Below are 12,531 nucleotides of genomic sequence, written 5' to 3' on the forward strand. Positions count from 1 at the left end.
GTTAGAATATAATTCCACACTTCTTACATAATTTTAATGATTGCATAATTTCCAAGATTGCATCGTGATTGGAAATGATTTGGTCATTCATTCATAAAAAAGTCATTTAACTCTTTGCTTGGATTAGCATACAGTAGTTAATAAAATAATATTTTGATTTTTTTTCATACTGTAAGTCAGGGTTTCGTGTTTAGGGAAAAGGGTAAAATATGTACAAATCTTTAACATGTGAACAATAATAATGACAGCATGTTTCCCAGATATTTCTTAAATATTTGAACAACAGTCAAATATTCAAGCCAGTCAAGCCTTGGAACATGCCAAAAGAAACATCCAACTCCAGCACTGATGTCTGATAAAGCTCGTCGCTATTCATTGGCTAGAGTTCTTACAGGTGTTTGTTTGTGTATCTGCTCAGGTATTTCTTAAATACTATCACGTGGAGCAACTGAATCTGATGGTGAGACAAACCACAGACCGAATCATTCTGGTTCAGGCGTATGTGCGTGGCTGGCTGGCATTCAGACGATATCAGAAGATCATGGAGAAAAGAACACAAAGTGTTGTGTTATTGCAGTCAGGTGAGCTTATGTCAAATTGACTAGTTCACCAGATGTTAAAATACTAAAAGTCAGAGACTCGATATCTTCATGAAAGCTATGCTGTTAACCAGAATAACTTATCTGGGGAAGCTGTTCATCCAGCGAGACCCTTCTGATGACCAAAAACCAGTTCAGAAGCACTAAAGCTAAACATGACTGGGCTGCCATGATAGATGAATGTATTTAAGTTTTGAAGACCACAGATTCAGATGTGTTCTCCATGCAGTGTGCAGAGGATATTTGGCAAGGCAGAACTACAAGGTGTTACGAGAAGAGAAGAACAAAGCTGCAGCGAAGATCCAGGCCCATTACAGAGGACACAGAGAAAGGAAAAGCTTCCAAAGAAAAAAGTAGGAACTATTCTTATTCCACAGACACATGTCTTTGAATGAGATGAGATACGTTTGGCTATTATTAAAGAGATCAGCGTCATCATTTATTCACCTTCATGTCACTCAAGACCTCTATATGCCTCTTCTGGAGATATTTTTTGAAATGCCTCAGTGGTTTTTTGTTCATTCAATAGAAGTCAATGGAGTTGTTTGATTATCAACATTCTTTGAAACGTCTTCTTTTGTGTTCTGATGAAGAAAGAAACTCATGCAGGCTTGACCTGACAAGATGGCGAGTTAGTAGTGATACAATTTATATGTTTGGAGGAACTGTCGATTCAAGATCCATTGATTCACACAAGTGAAAGTCAAAGGGTTTACTCTTTATTTTCCAATGAATCACCTGAAGCAGATTTTAATGCTATGTGAAATAGGTGTATTATAACAAATTATACCATGGTCTGAGTAAATACTCGATTCTGATTGGCTGGAAGGTGTGCATTAAAACCCTTTGACGCACGGGGAGCTCCAGTCAGTTTGATTGCATTTGAAATTAACTGTCATTTTCACCTGTTTGATCTGAAATTACACTGTAAACATCAATAAAAAATGTACCTCGGCAAATAACCATGGTATCAGCGGGATAATCCACATCTAGCCGTGCGTTAAAGGATTGAATTAAAACCCTTTACCGCATGGCTAGCTGTGGATTATCCCTTATATACACAACTGCTTTATTTTACATAGGGAAGCCATGCAGAAAGAGAAGGCAGAGAATGCGGAGGAGGTCCCACCAGAGCCAGAGTCTGATCCAGTTTCAGAGGAGTCGCAGAAAGAAGAAGGAGTGGAAACAGATGAAGCTGAGGGAAAAGCTGCTGTCGTCCTCCAGAGCAACTACCGTGGCTACAGAGAGAGAAAGAAATACAAAGAGCTCCGAGAACAAAATAAGACCTCGACTGAGGATGAGCTGGCCGCTTCCTCGTCCACCGCTGCAGAAGAAAATAATTCTGGAGAAGATCCAGATAAACAAGAGGAGGAACAGGAGAAGAAGGATGAGACAGAATCTGCTGGAGAAACAGCTAATGGAGACTTTGAACAGGAAACCAAAGCAGCCACGGTTATCCAGAGCAACTTCAGAGGTCACAAAGAGCGTAAACGACTCCAAGAAGAAGGGACGTTGCCTGTTAGAGGACAAAAGGAGATTCCGAGTGTTCCAGCTGATGAGGACCTGCCCATTCCAGATCCACCGACACCAGAGGAACTCAGGCAGCTGACAGAGATATCAGGACAGGGAGTCGAGGAACCCTCAGGAGATGGAGAGTCCAAAGCCGCCGTGGTCATTCAGAGCAACTTCAGAGGCCACAAAGAGCGTAAACGTCTCCGGGAGGAAGGAAAACTGCCAAGTAAAAAGGCAAAAGAGGACTTGGCCAAAGCAGACACTTCAGAACTTGATATTCCCGTCGAGGAACTTCCACCTCCTTTAGAGGAACTCGAGTCAGGTGAGACTGTTGCCAGTCCTTCAAGTGCGGATGAGGAACAGGAAAGAAAGAGACTAAAAGTAGAGAGCGAGGCAGCTAAAGGAGGAGAGCAGAATGCAGTAGAAGAAGGGGGTGAGGAGGAAAAAATGACTGATAATGATGTTGAACAGGGGGAGGTAGATGAAGAGGAGGAGGTTCAGACTGGTCTGCATGATGAGGAGCAAGCAGCTATTAAAATCCAGAGCAATTTCAGAGGTTACAAAGACAGAAAGAACCTGAAGGCCACAGCACAGCAAGAGGAAGATGAAGCCGAGCAGTTATTTAATCAGGTGATGACTCAAATTCATTTTCAAATAAAAAGGTTTTTTTCTACCATCAATCGCCATTTTCACATAAACCTGTTTGACTTTCAGAATGTCCTAGTGATATTTTATCTAGATCATGCAAGATGTCAAAAGCGCTGCTCCAGAAGCACTTCCTGTTTCCGATTTTTAACACCACATAAACGTTTAGACAAAAATAAAAGAAAATTTAGAACTGAATCAAATCATTAAACAAACATCTTTGTTAAAAAACGAAAACAGCAAGTGCTTCTGGACCAGTGTTGTTTCTTCTTGCGTATTGTTCAACACAATCTCACTGCAAAAATGAAACTATTTTATGATGTGGCAAATGTTTTCTAATTCGCATGAATTTGTATGATCTCATTCACATATTTTAATACGATTTGCTTTCGCGCCAATGTCTTTAGGGGCGGGATTCAGGATTGCTTTTTCTAGTAATCGTACATCTTTGTCCGATTCACAACATATGAATTCATACGAATAAGCCACCTCGTAAAACAGTTACGAATTGCCGTGAGATCAGTTTAAAATGGTACAATACAATTGGCCTTTTTTATGAAACACGAGTAAAACTATTTTCTTTCTTTCTAAACCATGTATGCGTTTTATATGAAATAGCTGACGATTTTAAATTCTAGTTGCTTTAAAGGGGTCATATGGTGCGAATACATGTTTTTCTGTGTCTTTGGTCTGTTATAAGTTGCCCATGCATGTTAGACACGTAAAATTGCAAAAATTAAAGTGTCGGAACAAAAGATGCATTCTATCTAAAAGCGAATGTTCACCCAGACCTGCCTGAAACGCCTTGTGTAACCACACCCCCACAAATCTATGTCAGTTCCTGGTATGATTTGACTTAGACCGCCCAAATGTATACGCAAGTAAGCGGGCGTACCTGTCAGTACAATTGCTTTGGAACCTGATGTTGCAAATATGGTAAGAGGCGTTACATTTCCGTCACACGCTTGCAGTATTCGACCAATCACTACACACTGGTTAACTGGCCAATCATAGCACACCTCGCTTTTCAGAGCCATGAGCTTTGTAAAATATCTGCGTGTTTCAGAGAGGCGGGGCAAAGAGGAGATACAAACATGCACGGTATGTGGAAAATACAGCGTTTTTTAACCTTAAATTGTGTATACACAACGCATTACATCTAAAACAAATGATAATATTCGTTTTAGCCGTGTCATATGACCCCTTTAACATTTTTATAGACACAAAATTCAGTTGTATTTTTCTGTTTATCTTTGTAACCCGTGCAGGTATCCAAGAGCTCAGAGGAATACCTTAGTTTGCAGCAGAAGTTGAATGAAATCATCCTCGCCCACCAGCTCAACCCCAGCAAAAATGGGATGTTTGTGAAGGGAGAAGGCGTTAATGCTTTAATGGGATGTTATGGAGGTAAACCTTTACCATGTTTTACATTTACAATCTATCTAGAACAAAACCATACTGCATATTTCTTTGTGGCACTGCTCTTTACAATACTTGATTTTGATTGGTCAAAAGTGACATTCCAAGGTTTGTCATCTCCACGTTGGTGTCCTGATCAACTTGTCAGGGTTTATTTTGCAATAACTACCAGGTGTACATTATTACATGTCTCATAAGACAAGCACTTTAAACATTCAAACATTCAGTGAAGAGTGCTTTTTACAGAGCGTGCTTGAAGATGTTTACATATATGCATTCAGCAGGTGCTTTTATCCAAAGTTACTTAAAGAGAGAAGAAGAAGAAGGTCCTTCATGTTGCAGAAAGACTAAAGGTATAGACTGGTGTTATTAGTGAAGGACAGGTACTTTAGACATCCGTGTTGTTTTTAGATGAAAGCTGATATTTTCTGCTATCTTTTGTGTGGTGACTTTTAGACCGTTTTTACAGACTAGTCTGCTTCACGGTAAGATAGAGATAAAAACTTTACTGAACTCCAGCGACGTCTTGCAGGCTGTCAATTCAGTAGCCGAAGTTTTCTTTTCTCTTGCAGTGACTGATCATATCAAAAATTGAATGTTGAGTTGTAAAACAGGCAAATTAAAGTAAACTCCAAGAGTTGTTCTACATTTCATTCAAGTTTTTAAATGACTTTTCTAATTGCTTTGGGAAAACAGCAGCCCAAGAAACAGCAGGGAATGTTTGATCGTTTTATTTCATTCCTGTTTCTGCAAATTCTATTATTCCCCACGTGTGCTTTGTGTCCGAATGAAACAAGATTAATCTGTCAGGTGTGATTATATTTTCTGTGTTGTTGGTTTGAGATGTGCTGCGTGTGACAGCTATTCTTTTCTGGTATGTTTTTTTTCTCCCAAAAGCCAGGTCCATGATTTTAGTGCATTGGTACCCTAAAGTATTTTTGTTCATGATTTTCCAGTCTTTGACACAAAGGAGGAATATCAGAAATCGTGGCCCTAAAGTGTGACCACACCCACACCTTAGAGAAGAACCAATAAGAGCAAAGCAATTACTGACGTTTTTGGTCATCTGTCATAAGTTTAATTGTGATTTATTGTTATCATCATGTCTTTAAACTCAACACAGTTGTAATGAATGACAGTAATCAGAATCAGTTCTATTGTTTTCACACAGAAGTGCCCTTTGAATGGCAATCACATTTGTGTGTACATGAAAGGTCTTTAAACGCTAACCACATTGCATGTGAAAGTGCCCCAGCAATTACAGCCAACATTAATATAAGAGCTGCAAATTGGCAATATTCCCTGAGCAATCAAGAGTTACTGATGACCTTTAAAGAGACATGTTCAATAAATATGACAAACTCTCCAGCCTGTGTCTGCTGCTACTGCTGGACATTGATGAATGGCTTTTACACCCAACTTTTTTACAGACTGAATAGTGCTTAAATAGCAGATGCTATTAAAACAGCAAATTGTTGTACTTTTAGATCTTAATACTTAAGAAAATCATATTTGGTATTCAGTTTTAAGAGGTATTGGTTGTGGGTCCAACATTGCATGTATCCTTTCCTGAAAAGGCAATCCCACAATGCATTTGGACAAACTCTAGGCTTAAAATAAAGTATTGATATAACGATCGAACAATAGATTTTTTAATCTAATTAAAGTGGTCTGTATGTGCTTATTTGAGTAATGTGTTGTTAGCATAGCAACATGCTAATCTCACGCTTATCGCAATGAATTAAGTAACGCCTTCTGTACTTTTTTTTACTTCTATGTACGTTTGTGGAACATACTGTGACTGACAGGGCAATTCTGATTGATTGTTAGCAGATAATTACAAATAGAGAGGCCCCAGGGCTATACCATGCGGTACGGTCTGTTCGATAAGAACATAGGTTAGAGGTCAGCTGGATGTTTTGTCCTGCTGATCCTATTCAGAAATGCGTCCGTCTGTTTATAGCAATGGTGCTCCCACCAGGGGATTATTTGTTATATTTTCTTTCTTTCTACATTCACACAGGGGACCTTTGTGCTAGATCTAACACAATATCTCCAAAGTGTTGGGTTCCAAGGTCAAAAATCACTTCCACACTAAGCAAAACAGCTTTTTGCTTCCCTGAAGGGTAATTTTAAGTGTTTTGCGTAAGAATTCACCACTGATATTTTAGCCTTTGATATGTGTGGTGTGTTTTAAATCGACAGTAGATGCCAAACAACCACGAACATCTCGCAGAAGCCAGCAACCCAAGACCCTGAACACACCAGAAGACTCCACATACTACACACTCATTCACGTGAGTTCACATTACGCATGCTCATCTGTGACAAAAACTGAATGTGATCCGAGCTTCAGCACTAATGATCTTCTCTTATTCTAGAGGTCTGTTAAGGACGATAAGATGAGACCAAGAAAACAGAGGTTGGCACACTTTGTAGAACAGTATTGAGTTTGGAAAGAATGCTTCCTATTAACAAACACTACAGTGTTGCTCTATGACCAACTGTCTCTTTAAGGAAAGTCAAAGCAGTCAAGTTCATATTTGTCAAAATAAATGTTATTTATACTGTATATATACTGTATATGCGACCAACAATTAAGATATCAACTAAAATGTTGTTAAAATGTTGCAATAGCATTTTATCGGGTATGTTGGCAGTTAGTACCTCACAACACTCAGTACAAAGCCCCTCCCCCAGGTAATCATTAGTCCGATAATTGGCTCTTGTTACTAAGAGGCGGGACTTCTGTTGTTAGAGCGGCCATATTGAGCGCAGAGCCATTGAGAGAGAGAGTCGCGTCAACTCCGTTGACTCCAATGGAACAGTTTTTCACAGCAATGGAGGCTCTCAATAGTTCCCGGAAGTTACTAGTTACGCATGTTGCTGTGACTAAACAGACCAACTGAAGTAAACTTTTAACCCATTTAAAGACAAAAGTAATTTAATGAATGAAAAAATGAAAGAAATAAAGCATTTAAAGAGAAAACATAACTTCCTGGAACTATCTGAAGGCTCCATGAATCACGTGACGCTCCAGCGTTTTGGACTTCCGTTGGCAGAACTCTCTCTCTCAATGGATTGAGCGTTGCACTTACCCATATCAAGGTTATTTTAGTTTACTATGATTAAAACTTGTTTCTGTTCATTGAAATCAAATCAAATATTGACCCAAAAATTTTAAAGTATAAAATAAAAGTTAAAAGCACTAAAATTATAATAATAAAAAATTTAAATAAACATAAAAAATAAACAAATAAATAAAAAAAGACAAAAGCATATACAAAAATTGCTAAAACTTTAATTAAAATTAATATAAAAAGTAAAAATCTAAAAATAAAAGCTAATTTAAAATATTAATAAAACTATATAAAACAAAAATCAAAACTAGAATAACTCTGACCCATATCATAGTAACAGAACTATGGCATATTGTTAATATTTAGTCTTTGTCTATGACAAAGAGACATGATCGCTTACAATAGAATAATTTGCATGCTTACCGCATGCTGCACAGTACACGCTGTATACTGCTGGACTATGAAATACCATAGTACACAGTAGTTTCTAACAGACCACAACCCGAGTACAATGTCTAATTCAGCAAGTGCTGTCACATTTTCCAATTATCATATTGTTAATACAGATTTTTTTCCAAGTAGTATGCTATTCCAAGCATGGTCAAAGCAATACATTCAGTATGGAAATCTGGAATAAGAAATGGAAAATACACATCAACAGTGCTGAGCGTTATGAGGAATAAGCATTTTATGCTGGAGTGACAGCCAAATTACTTTTGAACACTAAACATTTCACATTAAAGTCAGCATGTAATGGTTTTTGCAACCATTAATTGTCTGATGTATATCTGTAACAGAAACAATGTAACGTGAGACTTTAATTTCAGGCATCGGAAATTGTACGAAAAAAAAGTGGTAGGTCCATTACAGGCAGTTTGAGGAAGGAAATAATAATGTTGCGTGGAGTAAAAGGGAAACTCATTTCAAAGGCGAATAAAGTTTCTGTAATTGTCCTCTAAGGCTACAATATTGGAAAGATGAAGGCAAACAGTGGCAAATCTTGAAGTTTTATTTTCCACAAATATGACAAAAGTTTTAATTCTCATCAGACAGATCATAATTATGTGAGGTAGAAAAATGGTAATCTTATCTCCAGGCACAAGTCTAATGGCTTAATGTTAATTGAACTGCCACTATCAAATCCATCTAGCCAATAGCCGATTAAATTATATTTGTTGAATAATGTGTAGTCTGGAGCATTATATAGGGAATGCGTAAGATATTAGAATTATATTAATAAATAATATTAAAAGTTGTGTATGCTGACACTAGCATATTATGAGTGATTACTGTAACATGAGTTTAGGGTTAGTATAAGAGATGAGCAGTTTCACAGCATGTGTGTGTTTGTGAACATAAATCTGGACCGCCGTGAGCGCAGCTGACAGGAGATGACATCAGCACATCAGTGACAAACAGCTGTGAGACGCTCAGAAGTGCAGCAATGCTTTATAACAGCTGAGGGAGAGAGAGAGAGAATCAATCAAACACTTCTGGTCTCATTGTGTGTGATATTTCAATGAACACTTTTTCAGATAAAAGAAATGTTTGTAATAATCACTGCTCAATAATGTTAAAATCTATTCATTTTAACAAAAAGGCAAATAGCTGTTTAGTATTTCAGGCTACTGTTGCCAAGATTGCCTAACTGAAATCTCGTCAATAGTTATACTGCACTCTAAAATAAATGATGGGATGTTTCAACTGGGTAAAATATGGACAAAACCAACCACTGGATGATCGATTAACCTATGCTGGGTTGCTGTTACCCAACCATAGTTTGAAGCAACTCAACATTGTGTGGGAATGTGTGATGTGCCGAATATTCAGTTGGCTTAAAAAAATACAGCAGATGTAAAATGGTTCATGAATGTTGTTTCATGTTGAGAAGGTCAGTGGGACACACACATCTCTGGGCTCCACACTGTTACATAAATTACTGTCACTAAATTAATAAATATAACTGTAGAGTTAACATTACATATGAAACAATAAACGAATAAATACTCAAATGGAAAGAAGAGCTGTATTTTGATGTGTGTGACAGTTAATGGCCACAATATTGTCTAGGCAACAACGCCCACTTCCGTTTCCGGTGAGTGTGTCCCAGTGCGTGCATATTGTTTTGTTACACACTAAAATGTATACTTTTCCATAACAAAAACAGTACATACTTTAAGTGCATAGTATAAGTAGGCGAATTGGGACGCAGCATGTGTTTCTTTCTCAGGGCTGTGTACTTGTCACGATTCAATCTAACAACAACATGTCCAGGTCACCACAGAAAATCAATAGTAAAAGTTAATATAAAGACCTGTGAGATTTTTAAATGCACTTCCCCACCCAGTAAATTTTTTATTAGTGAGTTAGAATTACAAATAGTCCTTAAAGGTCCAGTGTGTGAAATTTAGCGGCATCTAGCGGAGAGGTTGCGAATTACAACCAACGGCTCACTAGACCCCTCTGTTTCGAAGCACTACGGTGGCTGACACAGAACAAAGATGTCATCAGGTTTTCGATTCTTGGCCGATTGAGATAACGTATTTACGAATTGCTCTGTAGAGCAGTTTGTCCATTTAGGGCCACTGTAGAAACAACATGACGAATTCCATGCAAGGGGACCCGCGGTGTATGTAGATAGAAATAGCTCATTCTAAGGTAATAAAAACATAACGCTTAATTATGTAAGGTCTTTATACACCTACAATACACATTTACATATTATTTTTACATAAATTAATAAATAAATGATACCTTTTTTTTCACATTATAGTGATGAGAAATTTTAGTTTTTGGTGTGAAATATGATCCAGACCTGTAGAAAGAGAGAGAGAGAGCAAGGGAGAGGGAGAGGGAAAGTGAGACAGACGGACAGACAGACAGAGAGAGACATGACGTGCATCATTAAGCCAGCAGGGTGGAGTTATATAATTGACAGACCGCAGGCCCTTTGAAATCATTGGTTTCATAGATCGCTGTTTTCATTGTGTAACTCTGCCGATAGGCCCTGAGACAGTGAATAAACTCCACCTAAAACAAATTTCCATTCGAGTCCATCACTGGAGAAGAGCCTGCAGGTCGACACTTACATCCCACAGAACAGCCATGTGCGTCACTTAACTCTCTATAATGGACTCATTCAATAGCAGCCTGTTGTGAAAAAATACATTTATGATTATGAGAAATAAACATTGGCTGAAGGCAAGCAGGGTTTTCTGGAACAAAGAATTATTACATCTAATTAGTTAAAGGGACAGTTCTCTTCGGTGTAATGATGCCATTTTCATTTTTGAGTAAGCTATTCCTTTAAGTACTTCTTTGGGAAGCTCCTTTACAAATTTCTGTTTTCTCTGTCATCATCAGCCCCAAAAGGCTGGACAATGATGACCAGTACTACCAGGATTTGACCAGCAGCAAAGCACCAAGCTCCCTGCCCAGTGTCAGACGCCGGTCAAGCAAACAGAGAGCATCCATGGAAAGGAGTTCTTCTGAGATACAACTGTCTGATGTGCCTGATATACCTATTGATCCAAAAGAAAAGAGGTAAGACATTGTTAAACATTAAATCCCACCAGATTCGATATGTTTAACAAATGTGCTCCTTAAGACACTGACCTCATATTGCCATATGGCAGCCAAGATAAATGTGACCACACGTTTCAGATCCAGATATGAAGAAATAGATAAAACTCCTCCTTTCTTTTCTTCTGCACAATATATGCTTGTCCTTGTGTTTTCATTTCCTTGTGATGTCATGCTTTATCTCTTTCTGCAGGCACTCGTTTTCTAGAATGCCCTCTACAGAGAGTCAAAGTGAAGACAACCCCTACGACTACAGGAAGATACTGAGGAAGACCTCCCAAAGACGAAAGCTCATAACCCAACCCTAAACCACTGGACAGAGACGTGACATCCCCCAGTGCTTTTTAACTTATCTATTATGTACATACTTTACCGGTGGCCCAGAAAAACATGCCATTTAATACACATTTTATATTTGTCTACCATTACCTCTAAAGACATATGAATGATTTTCAAAAAAACACTGACCTTTGTATGAATAAGTAAACCAATGAAAGCTTTCTTACCTCAACACTTATTAATCAAAGACTGAATGAAAAAATGAAAATATAGTAGATGTGTGAATGGATAGATGCAAAGAGATATATTTTTTATTATAACATGACTTACAGTATGTGTAGTCCTTAATTAAATCATAGCTAATGAAAGTCTGTCTATGACTTTAAAGACATCCAATGGTGAATCTTAATTTTATGTTGTAACATCTGTCTTGTTTGTGCTTTTTTAAATTGCACAATCCTGCATGCTTTGATATATCAAGTGTCATTTGTGCACAAAAAAAAATGATGTCATAAAAATATGAAACATAATAATTGCCCAGACTGACACTCTCAATTACATAAAAGAGCATGTTTATGGTGTGCACTGATGTAAATTACACTTAAATAAATATATATTTACTTTGAATTTACTACCTGCATAGTTGCACTTTAAATATACTGTATGTATCATATGTTTTCTGTCTTCCTTTATTGTAAATATTATGAAAAAATTATGTAATTGGACAATTTGTGATACATTATACTTGTACATAATGGTGGTTGTTATATCCTAACTACATTTAGGTTATGAAATATAATAATTTCTTATTATTAAATTTCACTTTTCTTAAACTCCATTAAATGTATTGTTTTTGTATTTATTGCTTTGTCATAGATTGTTGTTGGGTGTGGATCAGACTAGTACATGGTATTTTTGTTCTGGACTTTAATGCTTCAGTGTCACTATAACATTGAAGTGTTACAAAAATAATAATAAGGATTAGAATATGGAAATTGAAGCAGAATATCTACACTAAACAGTGTCAGCAATTTTCCAAACTGCACATTTATTTCAATTCATAAAATAAATGAGTGTTTTTATATTATTATTATTTGTTAATATTTTAGATAATCATTATGCTTAACTAGCATAATGGGTTTTGGATTTTGGATTCCTACATGGATAACTTTTTTCCGATGTGACTATTTTGACCTGCACATACGCATTGATTTAACGAGGTCTTTTTTTGTGTAAACAATTTCATGCCTCCTAAGACAGTATTAAATATTCTCCATGCGTTATAAGCCATTAAACAGCCAAAGTGAACCAATCGCGTGCCTTTGCGCGCGATTATAAGGTCGCCCCGCAATAGAAAAATATATTCAGAACATTTTTTTTTGTATTTATTCCTATTTTCATGTTCAAGTTTTAAA

At 37.2% G+C, this 12,531-nt stretch overlaps 1 protein-coding gene across 4 annotated transcripts in view; it reads left to right on the forward strand.

Annotated features, from left to right (window-relative positions):
- Positions 1 to 11,886, forward strand: part of myo3a (myosin IIIA) — a 105,869-nt gene extending 93,983 nt beyond the window's left edge. For 3 of the 4 annotated variants that reach the window (XM_057323110.1, XM_057323112.1, XM_057323113.1), the window contains 8 exons: positions 419 to 581; positions 829 to 952; positions 1,682 to 2,741; positions 4,025 to 4,163; positions 6,381 to 6,472; positions 6,557 to 6,597; positions 10,619 to 10,798; positions 11,031 to 11,886. In XM_057323110.1, coding sequence (XP_057179093.1) covers positions 419 to 581; positions 829 to 952; positions 1,682 to 2,741; positions 4,025 to 4,163; positions 6,381 to 6,472; positions 6,557 to 6,597; positions 10,619 to 10,798; positions 11,031 to 11,145 — 1,914 coding nt within the window. In that variant the 3' untranslated portion in view covers positions 11,146 to 11,886. The remainder of the gene's footprint in view (positions 1 to 418; positions 582 to 828; positions 953 to 1,681; positions 2,742 to 4,024; positions 4,164 to 6,380; positions 6,473 to 6,556; positions 6,598 to 10,618; positions 10,799 to 11,030) is intronic. The other variant, XM_057323111.1, reaches the window with a different exon arrangement.
- The last annotated feature ends 645 nt before the right edge of the window (positions 11,887 to 12,531 follow it).

This window comes from Triplophysa rosa, linkage group LG23, assembly GCF_024868665.1.
Source record: "Triplophysa rosa linkage group LG23, Trosa_1v2, whole genome shotgun sequence".
Lineage (NCBI taxonomy): Eukaryota > Metazoa > Chordata > Actinopteri > Cypriniformes > Nemacheilidae > Triplophysa > Triplophysa rosa.